General features: G+C 41.6%; 1 protein-coding gene across 2 annotated transcripts in view; it reads right to left on the reverse strand.

The window, feature by feature from the left end:
* MIS18BP1 (MIS18 binding protein 1) overlaps positions 1 to 22174 on the reverse strand; it is a 103227-nt gene that overhangs the window by 60809 nt on the left and 20244 nt on the right. Inside the window, exons 7-11 of one of the 2 annotated variants that reach the window (XM_033953499.1) lie at positions 18561 to 18651; positions 17029 to 17333; positions 11735 to 11871; positions 6338 to 6428; positions 2316 to 2417 (exon numbers count right to left, since the gene is read on the reverse strand). In XM_033953499.1, the coding sequence (XP_033809390.1) occupies positions 2316 to 2417; positions 6338 to 6428; positions 11735 to 11871; positions 17029 to 17333; positions 18561 to 18651 (726 nt within the window). Of the gene's footprint in view, positions 1 to 2315; positions 2418 to 6337; positions 6432 to 11734; positions 11872 to 17028; positions 17334 to 18560; positions 18652 to 22174 lie in introns of both variants that reach the window. The other variant, XM_033953498.1, reaches the window with a different exon arrangement.

The raw sequence follows: 22174 nt of genomic DNA on the forward strand, positions 1-22174 counted from the left end.
CCACAGATTTCTTCACAGGTTTTCTGCTTCTGATGTACCTAAAAAAATTGTTACAATGAGTTTTTGTTTCATGGATGGCTTCTTGGCCTTCAGTAGGGTGATAATAACCACTTCTGAATATCCTTTCTTGGATAGCACCATACACTCGAGAGCCATGCTGTAAGACTGAAGTGACCCAAATCTTCTAGGGCAATCAACCTCTGTGAGAGCAAGTCCAGAGATACCTGGAGTTGGAGACATTCGTCTTTTTGTAGGCATACTAGATCTGCATACCAGGGATGCCCAGACCAATCCAGGGCCAACAGGATTACCCTTCCTGGATGACGTGATATGAGATGGATCACTTGGCCTATCAGGGGTCATGGAGGAAGCACATATAGTAGTCTGGGCTTTGGCCATGTTGGACCAGGGCATCCAGGCCTGCACTTCTGATTATGTATCTTCGGCTGAAGAACCATGGTGCTTTCTTGTTGTGTGCAGTTGCCATTAGATTGAACGTTGGACATCCCCAATGTCTGACAATGTCCTGGAACACTCTTGGGGACAACGACCACTCTCCCGGGTCCAATGTCTGACTGCTGAGGTAATCTGTTTGCACATTATCCACTTCTGCTATATGTGCTGTCGTGATGGTTAGCAAGTGTTTTTCTGCCCAACTAGACTTTTGCCTCTTGCTGGAGTAATGCGCTTCTGGTGCCTCCCTGCCGGTTGACATAGGCTACTGCCATGGCATTGTCTTACAGCTCTGCCTTCCAGCACCAATGCAAAGGGTTCCTTGAAGCAGGTGTCAAAACAAGCTAAGTAAAAAGAGCTCTTTCATATTTTTTCACATTATTCATGTTTTGGAGGTTTTGCTACGATTATTAAAAAACCTTGTGTGCAATGGTTATACCTTGAACCTAAATCTGAGACTAGTAACACTTTTGCTGTTGCTGGGTCTCTGAGCACACTTAAAAATACTCTTTGCATTCAATGTTTAATTCATTTTGATACACCTTAGAAATTGTAGGAATTAAGGGTGTTGAACATTGTGTTGTTCACATAGTCATATATCTTATATTGCGTTAATATATAGTTGAGGGTTTTTTCTCCCCATTTACAGTTAGTGGCATCACCAAGCAAATAATGCTATAAATCCAATGATGGTTCGTCAGCACTACTTATCTGAGTAGCTGCACTTGCTATCTAGATCAACCTTGACCACTGGATGAATGCAGGGGCATAATTGAAAGGGACGTCTAAGTCCATTTACGTCCATCTCGCAAGTCGTCCAAAGTAAAAAACAGCACTTACATTACGTTGGACGGATATATGGACCCTAAGCCCATACGTCTGGCAGGCCTAGGGCCTGATTGGGCCAGGCGCCTAAGGCCCCGACCATAGGAGGAGCCTTGGGCGCCTGGGCCAACCGGAATGGGCAGGGCTTTAGGTACCTGGCCCAATCAGGCCCTAGGCCTGACATTCGGAGGTCAGCCCCACCTCCCGCCTTTCTTTTCGCTCTAGGCGTTTAGAGGCAGGGTAAAGGCTTTGATTATCGGTACTTGGATGATCTGGGTTTTTGATCGTCCAAGAACCGATTTAGGCCACTTTTTAACTTTTTTTTAAAAAATTATGAGCCCCATAAGCTAAAAATAGGTTTCTTGATCAATTAATCTAGATATTCTGTTATAAAATTATTCCCTTTACCTAGGTTTGTTTCATTGCGAGTAAAAAACCCACATCTATCTATTTGATTTATCCCATCTTTTAGAAAAAGCTCAGAGCAATTACAATAACAAGACACAAAATATATAAATCCCAAGCAATAAAACAATATACGTAAAAATAAAATTTATAATGTAAAAGTAACAAAGACAGAGGAAAAAACATATATTAGATTTATTAAAAAACACTGGGGGGGGGGGTCTATTACAAAGGATTAATGCATGCTATTTGTAGAAGGTCCCATAGGAATAAAATGGATCCTATAACAGATAACATGTGCTAATCTTTAAAATAAGACTCCTCCCCCAATTATTTTGTTGTGGTTTAAGTGAACAATTAAAATTTCATCAGGCTCATAATACCCTTATTACATTGCAGAAAATGTTTATTCAAAAACAGGCATTGCAACACAAAATATATTTTATGTGCTTTATATTCTGAGATTTACCCCCTCCTTTACTAATGCGTAGCACGGATTTTAGAATTCCTATGAGCGTCGGTGCAGTTACCGCCACTGCCGGTTCTCAAACCCACGCTATGCGTTAGTAAAGGAGGGGGTTAGTTATTCTCTTAATATGTTAAAAATGTAAATGGGGGAACGTTAACATCACCTTCACTGTCATCTGTGTCAGTAACAAGTTGCTTTCTGGTAGGTTTTCGAATAGAGGATTTTATTTTCTTTTTTGAGATTTGGCTGGATTCATTTTTTTTTGCTAAAAGAAAAGGTAAAACATTTTGGAAGACTGTTACATATGAATATAAAAGTTGATTCCTTTTATAAACATTCCTATGTAGTCAGTATGTTTAAATTTAGTCATAATGTTACTTTTCATTTCCTTTAGTCTTGCTGCACCAGTCTGTACAATTGCATTGTATTCTCATCCTACCAACAGATGGAAGTACATCACTGCGACATCACTGATATAAGGGCTAGTGCTCTTGGAAAACTCCAGAATGCCTTGCCAAAGAAGCAGATCATGTAGATCATACCCATGCACCATTAAACTACCAGTCATAATTAAAGGCAATGACTTGCCGACAGAATTTCTTGCTACTATTTTTTCTTTTCTGTTTTTAAATAAAAATCATCACTAGCAAGAGAAACAAAGAACTGACTGAGTCCACTGAATAGAAGTCTTCCCGGGAGGGTCAAAGATACTGTAGGTGCAGCAATACTAAAGGAAAGGATGTACCCAAGCAGAAACTCACTAGGTGGGGGAAGACAAGTTTCCCTGAATGATGGCTCAGCCAAAGCCTGACTAGGTCCTGGCCGGCTTATCTAGTCTGTAGAATTTTACAAAAGAATGAAGCAAAAACGAGCAGGCAGTCATTGTGCAGATATTCTCTGGCAAGACTATTTGGGCCTCTGCCCAAGACAACAAATTAATTTATTTATTTGTATTTATTTTCGTATAGCCTAAGTGGTTTGCATTCAAGTACTCAAGCATTTTTCCCTATTTGTCCCGGCAGGCTCATACTCTACCTAATGTACCTGGGGCAATGGGGGTATTAAGTGTCTTGCCCAGGGTCACAAGGAGCAACATGGGATTTGAACCCACAATCTCAGGGTGCTGAGGCTGTAGCTCTAACCACTGTGCCACTCACTCCCTGTGGTCTTATAGGTGGTCTTAATGGAAGCCTTTAACTAGAATGCAATGGAAGCCTTCAACATTATCTGGTTCTTGTGTGGGCCATTAAAAAGAACAAACAAATGGTCAGAGAGCAGGAGGACATTTGTCTCCTGCAAATACCAAGCACAACCCTGTGAAAATCCAAATTATGGAGCTTCCTAGCCCTTAGTTCAGTACCCTGATCCAGAGAGGAGTGTAAACAGTCATCCTGATTCACAAGGAAAGAACTCTATGGATGGACACAGAATCCTCTGAGGAGAGAAACAGATCCCACAAAGATAGATCCTATAGCTCTGAAACTTTTCTGGTCAAGGCAATGGCTAACAAGAAGACTGTCTTCAATGATTGAGACTGAGAGAGGGGACATGATCGAAACATTTAAGGTAGTGAAGGGAATAGACTTAGTAGATAAGGACAGGTTGTTCACCCTCTCCAAGGTAGGGAGAACAAGAGGGCACTCTCTAAAATTGAAAGGGGATAGATTCCATACGAACATAAGGAAGTTCTTCTTCACCCAGAGAGTGGTAGAAAACTGGAACGCTCTTTCAGAGTCTGTCATAGGGAAAAACACCCTCTAGAGATTCAAGACAAAGTTAGACAAGTTCCTGCTGAACTGGAACGTAAGCAGGTAAGGCTAGTCTCAATTAGGGCACTGGTCTTTGACCAGAAGGCCGCCGCGTGAGCAGACTGCTGGGCACGATGGACTACTGGTCTAACCCAGCAGCGGCAATTCTTATGTTCTTAATGTGAGATCCTTGAGGAACATTGCATGCAAGGACTCAAATGGAGCTCCCACAAGCAAGTTAACACCAAATTCAAATTCTAGGAGGGAAGAGATATATAGGGAGTCCACAACTGACCTCCTTCAGAAACCATGCAGTGTGAGTGTGAGCCACCAGGAAGACCACTAGAACCTTGCCCCTATAAAACAAAAGAGCTATCAGCTGAGCTTTAAGGGAATTCAGTGCCATATCTTGGTCAAACCCCTGCTGAGGACCTCCAGAATCTGCATTTTCCATGGGGATAAAAAGCACTATACACACCACTCTTCAAAAACTTTCAGAACCACACATAAGCCAATAAAGTGGACAATTTAAGCAATGTGTCTATGACTGTGGGTAAGAATTTCCATCTCTCTAAGAGCCTCTTCTCAAAGGCCACATTAGTCAGAAGGCTTCTGGGTTCTCCATTTCCACCAGACCTTGTCTGAGCAAGCTGCAACTCATCTGAAGAGTGAGTGGGGGCTCCACAAAGAGCCAAATAAGATCTGCATACTATAACCTTCAAGGCAAATCCAGAGCTACCAAAAGAATTAGAAAATGATGATATTCTACTCTGAAGGACCTGGACAATCAGGGGCTATAGAGGAAAGATGTACAGAGGCTCCTCCTGGGCAACTGCTGAACCAAAGTATCTATTCCCATTGAGGATGCCTCCTTCCTGCAACTGAAGAAGTGCTCTACCTTTGCAGTCCTGCTTGAAGACCTGAGGTCAAAGATAGGTTACTCTCAATAGACTAGGAAGAGCTGGAAAGCTGTCTGGCCCACCTTCCACTCCCCCAGATCCAGCAAGAGGTCTGGTATCAAACTGGCCAATTTTAGTATCAATTTCACTAATTTTTTTTTACTGTTTGTTGAGAAAAAGTGTACAATTGTGGTATAGTAGACTATGCATTCTTCAGTTCTAACAACCACTTGCCAGATATCCTTCAAGGTAATTTCTTGAGGCTGGTCCAAATTTTTAGCAAAATTAGGACAAATTACCAGTACTGGAAATTTATCATTAGTACTAGTTATACCTGAGGAGATGCATCCAAACCTGCAGATACTTTGTCCACCTGTATGGGACGATTGTTGCTAATATTGACCAATAGCTTATTATAAGCCAGTAACTGGGTTAGGAGTAAAAAAGGAGTGCGCAGTTTGAAGAGAAGACAGTCTGTACTTGGATTCCTCTTCTTGTTTTGTAGCTCCAGCTCATCTGTTGAAGACTTTACCAGTAATCATCATGGGCTGGAGAAGACAAAGACAGCTTCCCAAGATTGTTTTGCGACTTCACATAGTTTGCATTTGATTTAAGTTATGAACAGTTTCGTGTCATTTCCATATTTAATCACCTCACTTATCATTTCCATTTCAAGATCATTTACAACTAAGTTAAAAAGCACTGGTCCCAGTGCAGGTCCCTGCAGCACTCAATTATTCACCTTTTCCTATTGAGAGAATTTGTTCATTTAACCCTATTCTGTTTTCTAGCTTTTAACAAGTTCCCAATCCACAACAGAGCACTACCTCCTATCTCACAGCTTTCTCAGGTGTCTCTCTTAATGGACCCTGTCAAAAGTTTTCTTAAAGTCTAGATACACTACATCAACTGGCTCACCTTTAGCCATGTTTATTCATGCCTTAAAAAAAGTAACAAATTGGTAATGCAAGACTTCCCTTAGCTGAATTCATGTTGACTCTGTCCCAATAAATCACATTTGTCTATGTGATGAGTAATTTTGTTCTTTACTATACAGTAGTTTCTACTATTTTGCTCCAGGTACTAAAGGGCTCCTTTTTCAAAGTTGCAGTAGTGATGCCCACAGAAATTGAATGGGCTTCAGTGCATTTACCACAGCAGCATTGCTACTGCGACTTTGTAAAAGGGATCCATAATTAGACTGTGAGGCCACCAGAACAGAGAGGGAAATACTTAAAGTACCTGATCACTATTCATTGTAAACTGTTTAGATATATACAAGTGGTTTATAAATCACATCTACACCCACATTCACACTTATTGATCTCAGGCTTACCAGCCTATAGTTTCCAGGATTATACCAGAACCTTTTTAAAAATTGGATTTTATGTTGCATACTTCCAGTGTTCAGGTATCTTGAACGATTTTAATGACATGTTACAAATTACCAATAGGAGACCTGCAATTTCCTTTTTAAACTTTTTCAGTACCGTGAAGTTTACAAAGTCTTTATAAAATATGATGCATATTTTTATTACCTTTGCTTTTATTTTTCTTTTCCACACTCTGGAGTTTCGGTGAAGAGTTTAGAATAGTATTTTTTCTTTGGGATTTTTCAACATTTGTCTCCTTCTTGAAAAATAAACAAAAACTATAAATACGAAAATACAGTGCACTGTCAATAGATTAGACTTGTCAAGTAAACTCTTGGAAAAATAATGAAGCATTTTATCATATTTGCCGTCTATGTAAAAATCTCTCATCTACTACATTAAATTTAGACATCAGGGATCCCCAAACTTTTAGAGGGCAATGGAGGAGTAGCCTTGTGGTTACAGTAATAAGCTGACAACCAGGGAAGTCAATTTCAAATCCTACTCCTTCTGATATAGGGCTCCTTTTATCAAGCCATTACTACCCGCTCAAGAGGAGGCGGTAGCGGCTAGCGCCACTGCCGGTTTAGCACGAAATATTACGCGCGTTAAACTGCTAGCGCGGCTTGATAAAAGGAGCCCATAGTGTTCTTGAATGTAACTCACCTTAAGCTACTAATGAAAAAGGAGCGAGCTGAATACAAATAACAAAACTAACAAATAAATAACATATTTTAAATTGCCAAGAATACTGAATGGGGGATGATCACCTTCAAAATGTACTGAATTGTGAGAAGGAACATATCTGAATCTTTTGATGATTTGAAATCCTGGGAAAGGTAGGAAGCAGGGGAGAGGGGCTTTCAGGTGTGTAACAGTATCAGTAAGGTGAAATAATAACTTCTCCTTGAATTTGACCAGAACTTTTGCTTGGTAGGTTTGAGAGCACCTCCTGAAATCAATTCCTTAAAGACCTCTGTGCCTTATTAGGATATACCAATAGATCGAAGACCTATCCAAAACTCAGAAGAAACTGAGCAACTATAAATATTTCAAAGATGACTGACAACTAACTTGAGAAAAGCCAACAAACCATCTGATCCCATCCGCACAAGCCTTGAATAGTTACAATTTTATACTAAACTTATTTTATTAAAGTATAATAAGAAACAATATTCGGTACAATTGTCATTTTATAAATCACAAATAATACAAAGCAAGGATCAACAAAACCACTGTCTCCCCTCTCCTCCCCTCACAAATATCCCCTCCACTATCGAAAAAACTGAAGTCAAATTAATACAGAATGCTATATAGAAAAATCAACCTAACAGAATACTTCAGTCACACATGGCAGGAATAGTGTTAGGGGAGTGCAATTAAAGCAACTGCCTCCTGGTCAGAGACAGCTCTAAACCAGCTGGAAGCTAAAGAAGCACAGCCTGGGCTTTGCAGGCACCCAGTAATGTCTAACACCAGCTCCAGCAGGACACATATTTCAAATCTGATATATTCTAATCACTAAATAGAAAATAAAATTATTTTTATACCTTTTATTATCTTGTCATTTTATTCTTCAAATCATGTTGGTCTCAAGCGCTAGTCTCTATTTTCTTTTGTCTTCTCTTAATTCACTTGCCAGGGTTTCCTGATCATTTGACATTTCTTTTTTCTCACCATCCATCTTCTATCTCTGTGAATATATTGCTCTACATGTTCAGTGTCTCCCTTCTCTATGTCTCCTATACGTCCCTTTTTAGTATTTCCCCTGTGTCCATCTTCCTGCCTTTATCATCTCTCCATTCTATGATCCCCTCCCCCTGTGTACAGTATTACTCCTCTATATCACTAGTCCACTATATCCTCACTATATCCTCACTAGTCGTATCGAGGAGGAAGATGATATTTTCTTTCTTAAAGGACCCTCAGCCACAAGGGGGCATCCGCTAAAAATCAGGGGCGGGAAATTTCATGGCGACACCAGGAAGTATTTCTTCACCGAAAGAGTGGTTGATCATTGGAATAGACTTCTTGTGCAGGTGGTCAAGGCCAGCAGCATGCCAGATTTTAAGAATAAATGGGATGCGCATGTGGGATCTCTAAGAGGGTAATAGTGGGAGGAGAGTCATCAGAATAGGCAGACTTGATGAGATATAGGATATCTGGGAGAATAAATTTAGGGAAGGGGATCTTTAGTGTGGGCAGACTAGATGGGCTATGGCCCTTTTCTGCCGTCATTTTTCTATGTTTCTATATCCCCCCTGTCCAGCATCTTCCTTCTGCGTTCTTATTCTCCCCCATGTCTAGCCATCTTCTCTCTGTGTCCATATACCTTCCCATGTCTAGCATTACCCCTCTGTGTCCAAATACCAACCCCATGCAGCATTCTCCTTTTTGTCCCTGTTCTTAAACTCCCATCCATGCCTACCATCTTCCCTCTTTTTGTATATCTCCCTGTGTCCAGCTTCTCCCCTCTCTTACTCCCTTACACCAATGTGTCTCTCACACTCTCTTTCCTCCCTCCACTATGTTCAATATTTCACTCACTCTTCCTTCAACTCCTTTATTCGGCTTTTCCCTTTCTTTCTCTCTCTTCCTCCCTGCTGGTCCTGCACCTCTCTCCCTTCCTTCTAGCTCCTTTCCCATGGGTCCAAAACATTTATCCTCTCCCTTCAGCGTCCAGGTGTGGGTCTGGCACCTCTCCTTTCCTTCCAGCTCCATTACACCCACCACATGGGTCCAGCATCTGTTTCCCTTCTCCCCCCCCCAATCCCCAGACCAGATCCAATAACTGTCTCCCTTCCCTTCAGCTCCAGCCGGTCCAGCAGCCCAAGCAAACCTTCCTTCCTTCGCGGGTGTAGCAGCAGCCCCCCCCCTTTTGTGAGTCCAGCAGTCCCCCTCCCTCCTTCCCTCTCGTGGGTCCAACAGCCCTCGGCGCTCTCCCTCCCTCCCTGGCTCCCAGATTGCCGGTGGCAAAAAAACCCCAAGCCAATGTGTGGCAGCAGCCAAAAAAATACAAACAGGATGTTAGGAATCATTGGTAATGGGATGGTAAATAAGACCAAGAACATTATAAGGTCTCCGTAGCACTCCATGGTGCGACCTCACCTTGGAGTATCGCATTCAATTTTGGTATCAAAAAAGACATAGCGGAATTAGAAAAGGTTCAAAGAAGAGCGACCAAGATGATAAATGAGATGAAACTCCTCAAATATGAAGAAAAGCTAAAGGGGTTAGGGTTCTTCAGCTTGGAAAAGAGACAGCTGAGGGAGTTATGACGGAAGTCTACAAAATCCTGAGTGGTATAGAACGAGTATAAGTGAATTGATTTTTTCTCTGAGGACAAGCAGGCATGATATTCTCACAAATGGGTGATGTCATCCAATTGAACCCGGTGTGGATACTGCCAAGTGTACTGTTTCTTTAAATCTTTGAGACTGTGTTCCCACTGCACAAGTGCGGGTGCCTTCCTGCCCAATTGTGATGCATGGGACCATCAGTCAAATTTTCCGCATAGCTGAGAGGCTGTACTCTTCAGTCTCTTCACAGCACATCAAACCTTTCCAAATTTTTGTGCCTTCCCAGTATATTTTTCTTGTCTTTTCATTTTTCAGCCCTTGGACCCCTCCGAGCTTTTTCCCGTGCCCATGAAGCATCAAAGTTATCTGGGATGAATCTACTCGAGTTCTCCACGTCACTGAACTGTTTTCCCCTCCATGTCAAGAGAGTGCCGATTGGCTTTAAGAAGTATGCTTGATGTAATAGGACCTTTTCAAAATAGCAAGAAAACTTCCTGTAAATAATCTATTGCCACTGGGAAATCAAAATTAGCTAAATGGCATATAATAAAATACTGGATTAAAAATATTATGAAAAAATGGTTACTGGAGGTCCTCAGTATTCACTCCTCTTTAATCAGGACAAGCCTGTAATGAGAGTCGTGAGCAAATGTTACCCAACGAGGTACTCAAGTGTGACACATCCTCGGACCTCGTGCAACCAGTAAAAAAAATCCAGTGCAAAAAATGGTACTGAGTGCTAAGTGCTCTAATAGTGAATCAAATAGCTATTTCTATTTAAGACAAATGAAATTAAGATTTAGAAAAAAAGAAAAAAGAAAAATAATTCTGTTTTTCAAAAAAAGTTATTTGATTCACTATTTGAGCACTTAACACTCAGTACCATTTTTTGCACATTGCTCACAACTCTCATTACACGAATTGGTTTCTTTTTTTTCCCTTTTTTTCCTTCTCTTCTTCTGTTTTATGATAGTTTGGTTTTATATTATCTTTTTCAACATTTGTTGTGACATATGTTTTTGCCTTTTTCTACCATGGTATGTATTTTTAACTTCATTTGTTTTCTTTTTTCGTTGTTCATATTTTCTTTCATGATTTAAATTTGATGCTATTATTTATGTATTATCATACCACTGGTTTTCCTTTTTTCTATCTTTGTACTATCCTAATGACTTATGATCCGTCACAGTTCGTTTCAATTTGTCACTTTTTATCGAATTCTGCCATTTCTGCACGCATCTCATTGATATTGCATGCACACATTTCATTGATATTGCATGCGTACTTATCACCTTTTATAACATATGCACATGTCCTCATGTTTTTAATTTTCCCATTTAACATTTTAGTTTATGGTCCAAAAGATCATCTTGTCGTTTTATTCTTATTATTTGTTATCTTTTTACCATTATTATTACAACTGTTTATATTATTGTATTTTTAATATTGTGTTTTATGTTATATCTGTACCCAATAGGACCCCTAATGAAGGTTGTCCGAAACACAGACCGTGTTGGGTCCCCTGTTTGGTAAAAAGGTTTTAATATATAGTTTGCTTGTCACAATAAAATTTGCCTACATCGTTGTACTTATCTGCAGTTTTGGTTTGTTTGTTCCTGGTTGATTTTCTTACTGCAGACAAGGTTGGACCTCCCTTCTTTTGGTTCTGTTGCATGTACAAGCAAAACCAGAAGTGGATCTTAATAGGCAATTATTAACAAAAAAACCTGAAAATTTTAAGAAAATGTATTTTTACTAATAGTAATCAATCAACTTAGGGCTCTCTCTGACCAGGGGGCAGTTGCCTTAATTGCACTCCCATAACACTATTCCTGCCATGTGTGACTGAAGTATTCTGTTAGGTTTATTTTTCTATGTAGCACTTTCTTCTATATTCAAAAGGGCATAATATTCAGCTGCCAAGGCCACTTATCTTATAATGTTGATTCTTATGTTGGACTCATTGGACATAGTTTGGGGAACCCTGGTCTATAAAATATATAGAATACAAAACCTATATGATTCAGTTCAGGGTTATGTGCTATCACCTAGCTTCTGCCATAATCAAAAATTTGGTGAGCAAAAGTAAATGTATGATTTTTCACAAACAGTAGATTAAAATGAAAAGAACTGAAAGTCATGCATTCATTTGCAAAATAAGTAATTACCTGAGCAATGAATTTAGTAAAATGAATTTTATAAAATCACATTTTATTTTGGCAAATTATGAATCACTACAGTAATATGCAACAAAATGACTTACATTTGTGCCTTCAGCTGTCAAACCCCAGTCCATATCAAAAAATATCCGCTCGCCAAGCCAATAGGCCAATGGACGTTTAATGAGTCTGCCACTACGGCTGCGCTGGGATTCCAGAAAAGAAGATTCAAGAGCTATTGCTGTTTAAGTCATATACAATGGTAAAAATAAACAAAAGCAGAAAAATATAAAAAATAAGTGAATACTGTAGAACTAATAATTTAAGAAGGAAAAGGGATTTGGGAAACAAAATAATGGGTGTGGTTTACTAGCAGATTTGAAGGGATGAAATGTCAGCAGATGTATCTATAAAGCTAAAACCAGAGGATGGAAACAAAGAGGGCTTCAGTTTGTAAATTTTACAGAGAGAGAAAATCCTGGACAAGATCACATGTTAATATTAACCCCCCATTTTACTAAGCCATGGTACAGGTTTCTACTGCCACCTGGAGTGCTAAATGCTCCGATGCTCATAGAATTCCTATGCGCGTCGGAGCACTTAGCCCTCCAGGCCATGGTAGAAACCTCTATTATGGCTTAGATAAAGGGGAGATAAGTGAGGTTGGCTCACTGTCTAGAATTAGTAGAGGCACAAGATCCTTTATCTGAAATCCTTGGGACCAGGCATATTTCATTTTTCGGATTGGTAATGTTAAAATAAAAAAAAAGACAAACATTAAGACCAGAAAATTGCCACCAAATTTTTTATATTCCAAAATAAGGCGAATATCGAATATTTCAAGAACTTCAAACACAAACTTGTGCAGCAAAAAGCCTGCACTGGCTGACATGTCCCTGCTTTAAATTTTCATGTAGGATAGATATAAAATCTTTCTAGCTCTCCACACCTCTTTTTGCCACTTTCCAGCCCTCAGACCAGAATTGCGTAGAGATTAGGAGAAACACACGCCCTTGTGTTGGTTTTAACGTTTGTCACGCTGGGGAAATTTACTACTGATTTGCACAGCAAATTTTGGTTTTTGGACCTTTTCGGTTTTCAGAAAAAGGATCTTGTAACTGTATTAGTTGCTTGATAAAGGATCACACTTTATTTTGTACTTCATATACATAATTTCTGTCAATATAGCTCTTAAGACGGACATGGAATGACTAGCATAGAATCACAATTCTCAGGTATTCCTTAACCTACCAGTATTTACTTGAACGTGGGTAACAGTAATATACATTACAATGGCAGAATTCTGGGCAACTGTGCAGCACAGAATTTGTGCAGAATTCCCCATCTGCACAGAATTCTGCAGATGCAGTGCAGAATTCTGCGCAGACCTTCCATTATCTCCCTGTTACCGTCCCCTCCTTTTCTTCTCCCCTGTGTGGGTCTAGCCTCTCTCCTTCTGACTGTCCCCCCAGCAAATCAGACATACCTGCGGGCCTCCCAAGGAAGCAGAAGTGGCGGCAGCTGGACAGCAGATGCAGTACTGTGAACAGGCTGCTCACAGCCGACCCCGCTGGGGCCTTCCCTCTGCCACATCACTACCTGTAGTTATATGATACGGCAGAGGACAAGCTCTGGCAGGGATGGCAGCGAGTAGCCTTTTCACAGTGTAGCCTCTGCCAACCGCCTGCTGCTGCTCTGGGAGGTCTGCATGTATGTCTGATCTCACAGGGGGAGAGGAGTTTAGTTTGAGAGGCCAGAACCACGTCGGGAGGATATGGGGATATGAATGCTATACCATAATATTTTGGGGGGATGGAGGGAACATGGATGCTAGGCCTGTGATGGGGAGGGGGGGGAAGGAGAGGACATGGATGCTGGAATGCAAGTGGGGTGTGTGAAGGAGGGAACATGGATCCTGGATTGCAAGTGATGGGGGAGGGGACATATTCCCTCCTTCACACACTTGCGAGGGGAGGGGACATGGATGCTGCACTGCAAGTGTGAGGAGGAGAAGAGGGGATATGGATACTAGACTTGCAGGGGGAGGAGAGGGGAGGGGACATGGATGCTAGACCTGAAGGGGGAGAAGGACAGAGGAGGGGACATGGATGCTGGACCTGTAAATAGAGGAGAGAAAGAGGGAAGAGGGCAGGCCAGCTTTAAACCTGTGGGCTCGCATTGCAGGGAAGGCGGCAGAGAGCAGGAGAGTCAGGGTGGCACAGACTTCCATTATCCTCCCTGCTCTGCTCGCGGGCATCCCCACCCCATCCCATCGCACACTCAGGCAGCTCTGGTAAGCATGCGCAGACCATCTATAGGCAAAGTAGATGGTTTGTGCATGTGTGGGGATCACTACCTAGCGATCTGTGTCCTCAGATGGGGGCGTGCCTCCAATCACCACCATTTGCATGCAGATGGTTGGTGAATCGGTCAGCCTGATTCCAATCATCCACGGATCAGACCTGATCTCCAGCTTAGTGAATCTAGCCCAAAGTTAGGAGCAGTGCTCAAACTTTTTATTTAAAATAAACAGAAAGTCAGTTTCTGTTTTGCCATAAGGAACAGAAACCAGTGCTGCTGACCTGAATTAGGTGTTAATTAGTTTCTGGGAGCTTCAAAGGGACTTTTGTAGCAGCCCCCTTCAAATCATATCTATATACAGAGAGGAAAAGTCCAAGATAGCATTCTTTCTGAGAGGAGAGGAAGAGGGAAGAGGACATTCTCTTTCTGAGAAGAGTAGAAGACATATCTTTGGGGAAGTATACATTATTTTGCTCTGAGCTTTTATAGGTTTGGGGAGAAAAACTCAATTCTAGGTTCCCTTCTTTAGACAGTTTAGATCAGGGATCTCAAAGTCCCTCCTTGAGGGCCGCAATCCAGTTGGGTTTTCAGGATTTCCGCAATGAATATGCATTGAAAGCAGTGCATGCACATAGATCTCATGCATATTCATTGGGGAAATCCTGAAAACCCAACTGGATTGCTCTTTTAAGATCTAAACCCCTGGTTTAGATCTTAAAAGAGCAAACTTTACTTAGCTAGTCTCAATAGGATAATAGTCTTTTATAGTTCTACAGTTTTGTAAGCTTGAACCTTTTGCTAGAGATAGTTTCTGGCAGGCAGAGCAGGGTCTGGCTTAGTCTCCATTCCCTCCCCCACACCCTTAGCTCATTTCTTTACTTATAGTCTTAATTTATTGTCAATTATTCTAATTAGGACAACAGGAGAACCCTTTATGAAACAAACACTAAATAACTAAATAAAGCATATAATATAATCCTAAGGCTCTCTATACTAGTCTAATATATTCCTAGTAGCTTAATAAGGTTTAATTAATTAATAAGCTCAATAATAAGCAAGAGGGGTGCTATCCAGCCTTTTATACTGAGTATCGCATGTATGATTTTTCTCCCAGTTGGTGAGAAGTTATATGTGTGTGCTTGCTACAAAGAGCGCCTAGCTCTCAGAGAATGAGTATGTTCGTTTGAGGCTAGAGTAGCAGACTTGGAGGAGCTGAGGGAGACAGAGAAGTACATAGAGGAGACCTAAGGGATGTTGTAGAGAAGTCCCACCTTCAGTCTGGTAGCCCTTGTGCTGCCTTAGAGGAAAGAGGTCTCCTAGAAGGAAAGCATCACCCTGGTGAAGTAGGAAATAATCCTGTAGCTAGGACCTGTCCACCAAGGGATGCACTATCCTCTTGCACTGAGGATGTGTCTCCAGGGGCTTCTGCCCAGGAGGGAAGGGTTAGGACAGCTGTTTTAGTTGGTGCGAGGATTGCCTGGTCAGTTGCCTGCCTGGTGCAAGGTGGTGGACCTCACGCGCCACTTAGACATAGAAAAATGTAGGAGGCAGGTTCTGGAAGCCAAATTTAGGCTCTTAGGTAGAAAGCTGAAATCCAGAAACTCCAGGGTAGCATTTTCAGAAATGCTCCCAGTTCCACGCGCAGGACCCAAGAGACATGCAGAGCTCCGAAGTCTCAATGCATAGTTGAGACTATGGTGCAGGGATGAGGTATTTAGATTTGTTAGGAACTGGGCAACCTTCTGGGAAAGGGGGAACTTGTTCCGAAAGGAAGGACTCCACTTTAACTGGGATGGAACCAGGCTGCTGGCACTAACATTTAAAAAGGAGATAGAACAGTTTTTAAACTGAGATGCGGGGGAAAGCTGACAGTCACCCAGAAGTGGATGGCTCGGTGTGAGGCATCCTTGAATAATACTATTTTATCACCTCGCTCATTGTTCCGATTTCTAGATTCAGAGATATTTAGATGGTAAGCTCTTCTGAGCAGGGACCATCTATTGTATGTTAAAATGTACAGCTAACGCCTTTCAGTGCTTTAGAAATAATAAATTGTAGTAGTAGTAGTAGACTGTCCAGATGAGACAGTTACTGATGGTTTGGCTGAGGTAATCTATGGCTTATTGAAGTAGGGATTCTTGTTCCAGCTCTGGCTAGGGCCAGACCCTGTGCTATATGGACTTAGTTAACCTTGCATGTGAGCCAACTGTAATAAATAAAACCTTTTTATTCATGTGCAATGGGTGTCCTGGCTCTCAAGAAAAATGTCCCCAGTAATTTAGGTCACGTTATTGACAGAAGACTCAGAAGTGTGAAGGGTAATTCTATAATTGGTCACCCTATTTATATACCTTTTATGTACATTAAGTTACAGAATACTTGTACTTATGTGAGTAATTGTACATTTACCTGCAAAGTTTCAGGAGGGCACTTAAGCATATAGCTCTGTAGTTCCACATGGTCTATGGATAGTGTAACTGCAGACTGAAAACCCACCTTTTTGATACAGCTTTCAATCCTTAACCCTATTCTTCTGCCCTCCAACCCAGCCCGCTGATTAACCGTTCCCCTTGACTGTATCCATGACATCCTGTTTATCTGTCTTGCCTGTTTAGATTGTGAGTTCTTTCGAGCAGGGACGGTTTTCTTATTCTTTGTGACACTGTACAGTGCTGCATGCATCTGGTAGCGCTATAGAAATAATTAATAGTAATGGCATGTACGGTAAATGTATTCCTAAATGGTAAAAATGGAATTTCAGTGTCCAGAGGCCTTTATAGAATGGGCACCTAAATGGAGGCATCTAATTACAGAATTGTCCCTTAAACTTTTAAAATGAGTTGCTATGCATGAAAGCACTACATTTATGAAAGTAATTATCTTTCTATTCCCGAGTCATGGTTAAGCTCTATTCCATAAGCTACATCCATTATATCAGTCAAAATACTCAGAGTGGCGTGGGAAAAGATACATATAATAATGGAAATTGATTTGTCGCTGTAAGGAATGCTCACTACAAGATCTCAACATTCATGGCTATGTTGATAAAACAAAACAAAAAAATCCACAATAAATACAAAAAAATATATATACAAACTGGTAGCGTTTTCCCTTTCCGCACAGTTGACCTTGTAGGAAAAATTCTTGGATCTAGACTTATTAGAATTTCCAGGTGTTTTTGCTTCATGGCTATGAGAGCTCTTAGAATGGGTTGTCAATCCAACATCTTTGTTTGTCTTTAATTCTAGTGCATCAGTTTCTAGTGTCTTCAGTTCTTCATCATTTATACTATAAATCCGGTTTGCTCTTCCAAGTTTAACTGCAGTTGATTTCCCTTTGGATTTGACTGGACCCATGAACTTCTGTTTATTACACGTATCATCATTTTCTTTACTTTTCTGGCTAAAAGACCAAGAAAGAGAATAAATTGAATTAAGTTGCCATAAAGCACAGATTCTTTATGAGCCATCAAGTTTTTGTAGAGCAAAACAAACTTCAGAATTTAGCAGAAATTCATTAAAAAAATTATTGCATTAATCTTATTCAATAAGCCTTGACAAATTATTAAAACTAGGGGCTAGATCAAAACACTTAAAAGCCAGCAGCTAAGACCTCTTTCACAGTGGTGTAACTATTGTGTGGAGTAGGTGGGAAATCTCATGGGCCCCCAAGCCTGGGAAGGCCCCCTAAACCAGGGCTCAAAAAATCCCTAGGTTTTTGACCCTGAATGTCCCTGCCCACAGTCCTTCTCACTCCCCCACCCAGCCAACTTCTCTCTGCCTCTGCCCACCTCCATTCTTCCACACACCAACTGCAACAAAAGATCTGGATTGCTTTCCTAGGATGAAGGTACTTTTTGTTACCTCATAACCCAGATACCCTACAAAAAATACTTGAACCAGGAGCCCAAGCAACCCAGATGCATCACACTCCCAATAGTTGGACCACAGTCAACTGTGGAACTGCTGCAGATCATGGTACCTACCAGAACATGTTTTGGTCAAGTCATTAAAAAACTGGCCAGATATAAAGAAAACTGTTAGTTAAAGAGAGATATGATGGATCATGCTAGCTGTTGTATACCATCTCTATGATCCCTCTAGGAAGTGAGGAGTGCACTTGGATAGAATACATCACTTCCAGTTGTTGCTGTGAGAAATAATAAAGCAAGTAATAAAGACTTTATCTGGCCTGAGTGGCTGAATACGTTACAAAGGCGCACTGTTTGTGAGGCAGTTCTGTAAAACAAACATTTGGGAGCATATAATCCTAGGCACTAGAGAATGACACGGTGACAAAATTCATCACAATTCCCGTCCCCGCGGATAACCGCTGGAAACCATCTTCATGTCATTCTTCAAAGAGAGAGGGAAGAATCAGAGTGTGAATGGCCACAACCACTGACCCACAAGCTTTGCTTTGAAGAATGAAGAACTGAGGTTGAAATAGACACTAGAAAATGACATGGGATTATTTCCCGCAGTTATGGGATGGGAACGGTGATGAATTTTGTCACCGTGTCATTCTGTACTAGGCACCAAGCAATTTCTAGGCATTGTGATGACCTAGCACTTGGAATTTGTTGAACCCGTTTTACACAATAAAAGAGATATTTCAGTATTCACTTACCTAGTTAATTCAGCAAGGAAGTTGTCAAAATGAATTTTCCAGTCTTCGGGAAATCCAGTTGAAAATCTCTTAATGAATAAACGTGAAAATCCTAATTTGAAGTAGAAACAGAAAGTATGGGAACATTAGGTTTTTACCTCGATAATCTTTCTAGGAAAACAGCATTGAGCTCTGACAACTGGATTGTGTACCTTCACCTGTGAGTTTTCTTGCAGAAGGCATCATCTCATTGAGCACTGTTCATATTAAAGCAGGTTAATTACTTTTACCAGAGGAAAAATGATAAGGAGGGGCATAGGGAACTCCCTGACCACAATAATTTTGATCTGCTCTGCCACCTCGGGGCCTCCGATCACCATTTTCGCAGGTTCTGGAACAGAAATAGCAGGAAGACCTTCTTCAGAGGTCGAAGGCACCAGATCCGGGGAAGTCTGCCCCCCCCCACATGGTTTGCAGTGTACATGGAACATGTCAGTGCACCCGATAACCATCTACTGCAAATAAGACATGAATTCATCACATCCTGCCCTGGGGAGTCCATCTGTGTGGTTTTCTTGCAAAAATGAAGCTTATAAGTACTAAAAATAACTTTAAAATCAAATCAGGAAAAATCCAAGATAGCTACCGCCGTTGCTAATTTTCACTAAAAATAGCCCAGGAAAAACACAGGGAGCCCTAACAAATGGCAATTTTAGGATTCTAGGGGTGGGGGGGGAAGGGCATGCATGGAAACCACCCAAAACCCCCTTTTAAGACCTTCCAAAATTGCTGATTAAGGTTGTCACTGTGACATGTGATATGTGCTGAATGGGAAAACACTGCAACAGGGAGGCGGAGCTAATAAAGTAAATGATGCCTTCTGCAAGAAAACTTGTGGGTGAAGGTACACATCCCAATTGTCAGGACTCATATGCTGTTTAAACTGTAAACTGGCAATTTTATTAAGACATTTTGGGCCTGATTCTGTATAGGACACCCAGCCTCAGCAGCCACCTAAGTTGCTTTTGAGAATCGCACATGGGCATCCTATACAGAATTGTGTCTATCCTAACAGATAGACACCTAACCCTGCCTAACCACCCCAATTCTCTAACCGGCGTCCATGTCATAGGCGCCGTTTAGAGAATCGCATTGCCGCTGAGCTGATCGTGGCAATGGAATCTCCTCACTGTGATCAGCTGAGCAGCAGTGGCAGGGAACCCCCGAACCCTCATGCAAGTTTGCCAGCAGAAGGGAAGGGATGCCCACTCTCTCCTGCTGGAATTCCTAAACTTCCCTTCCCAACTGTCTGTGGCAGGAGGAGTGCCCAATTCCTCCTGCCACCCTCCCCCCTGAGGCATCCCCCCCCCCCGAAGCATCCCGCAGACACCAGCGATCACCCCCTCTTCCAGGGCCCCCCACCCACCTGGAGACCCCATCCAGCATCCCACCTAACAGGAAGATCACCCCCCAACACCCCCCATACCTTTTAAAATGAAGGTCCGGCCGAAGGAAGGCCTGCCACTGCAAAATGGTGGGCCTTTCCCTTAGGAGAAGCCCAAGGCCCTGATTGCCTAAAGTTAGGCACCTAGATCAGAACGCCGATCAATCTAGGTGCCTAGCTTTTTTTCAATTGGCTTAATTGGTACTGATAATTGAAAACATGATTAAAAAACAATTAAAAAAAAATAATTTGCCAGTAGATACCTACTGGTGTTTACATGTAGGCATGGTTAGAGGCGAATTTGGGCATGGATTCAGTTAGGTGCTTACATTATGAAGTTAGAAAAAACTGACTAAAATAAACAGAAGTCTCAAGAGAGTGATCATATGTTTTAAATGCGCTCAGAAAAGTGAAACTCTGAAAAGGGGGAGGTGACCCCCTCTTGGAACAAGAGTTTACCATCCAGTCATAGCGTACTTGATATTAAATAATCACTCTCTGAGATATAATAGGCACTTTTATCTTCTTAAATATTGTAAAAATCCAATCTTGTTTTTTTGTTTTTCTGTTTTTTTATATCTCTTATAATAAAACACTAAGCGAGCAAGCGCACTCTCACCGCCGTATTGCCTGATCTGTAGTTCCGTGGCCGGCTCCAGCCAGACAAAGTTCATTTTTTAGTTCAAAGCCGCTGCTGCGGCTCCTCTATCAAACCTCACCAGAGTCGGAGAAGACTTCCGACTCTGGTGGGGATTGAGAGAGGAGACGCAGCATTGGCTTTGAATTAAAAAAATGAATTTTGTCTGGCTGGGCATCTGGGGTCTGCAATGGGATGGTGCGGGCACACGGAAGGCAGACATTGTGTGAGCAGGGCAGGATGACCGACTCCCGAAATAAGCAGCTGCACACTGAGCACTTCAATGCTTCCTCCTTGGCTGCTCAACGAAACGCGACAAAATAATGAACAAGCAAACAGACCCACGTGGAGGGAGGATAGACCTGTGAGGATGGTGGACCAGGTGTGAGTGTGTGGAAGGTCCATCAGGGTAAAGGTCAGCCTGCCCAAAGATTCAGTGCAATGGCCAAGGAGGGGGTTGGGTTTGAATTGGTGCAGGCTCTGGTGTTGAGGTGTTTTTGGCAGAGCAGGGAAGAGGGACAGGGGGAGCAGGGAAGAGGTGCTACTGGACCGGGGGAGCAATGAAGAGGGATAGGGGGAGCAGGGAAGAGGTGCTACTGGACCGGGAGAGCAATGAAGAGGGACAGGGGGAGCAGGGAAGAGGTGCTACTGGACCAGGGGAGCAATGAAGAGGGACAGGGGGAGCAGGGAAGAGGTGCTGCTGGACAGGAAAGTGGAGTGGGGAGGGAAATGCTGCTGGTGAGAAAAGGGGGCTCGGGCTGAAAGGGAACAGATGGGAGAAGGGGGCTGGGGGGGGGGGTAAAAATGGGTTTGGAGCTGGGGCTGAAAATAGGGGACATGTGAGGGAAGGAGGCTTTACTAGCACCCATTAATGTAACGGGCTAAAACACTGGTATATATATATTTGCATTCAAAAAATCACTGGACTAGAAGATTTGAAAAAGATATCATCATAATTTGAACCTAATTCATGGAGAATATTCTTTCATTTCTGCTCCTGAGAAAATGAAGAATAAAATCAGGCTGAGATCACTTTGATGATAACCAGGTCATTCAAGTCAAAGACCATTAATAAATTTCATAGGAGCTCTTTACTAAAGGTTAGTGTGCGCTAAATGCTGTACATCCTATTTCATACCTATGGGCCATGTGGTATTTATTGCACACAAATATCCACAAGTATATGCAAGCTTTAGTAAAAGGGTCTGTTAATTTAAAATAATCAATCCTTGATGTTCATTTTCTCTTTTCCTCTCCTTTCAAATCAGAAAATATTTCTTGGAAATTATTCATAGCAGTAAAAGATAACTATTGTGATATTCTCAGCATGCATGGAGTTCAGGACAGACTTCTCTAAATAAGTTTATCTGCACTCTAAAGAGCATTTCATTATGTCAAATTTACTTTTGTTTCAGTTTGTTTGCATTCTGCCAGCAGTAGCATAACATCCTATAGCATGATCAATTAACTTTTGTTTAAAATTGGAGGAGGGTTTAACTTTAACTTAAAAGTAAGCAAAAATTGATAACCAATTTTAACCTTGCAACTTAAAAA

This window comes from Geotrypetes seraphini, chromosome 7 (assembly GCF_902459505.1).
Source record: "Geotrypetes seraphini chromosome 7, aGeoSer1.1, whole genome shotgun sequence".
Taxonomy (NCBI): Eukaryota; Metazoa; Chordata; class Amphibia; order Gymnophiona; family Dermophiidae; genus Geotrypetes; species Geotrypetes seraphini.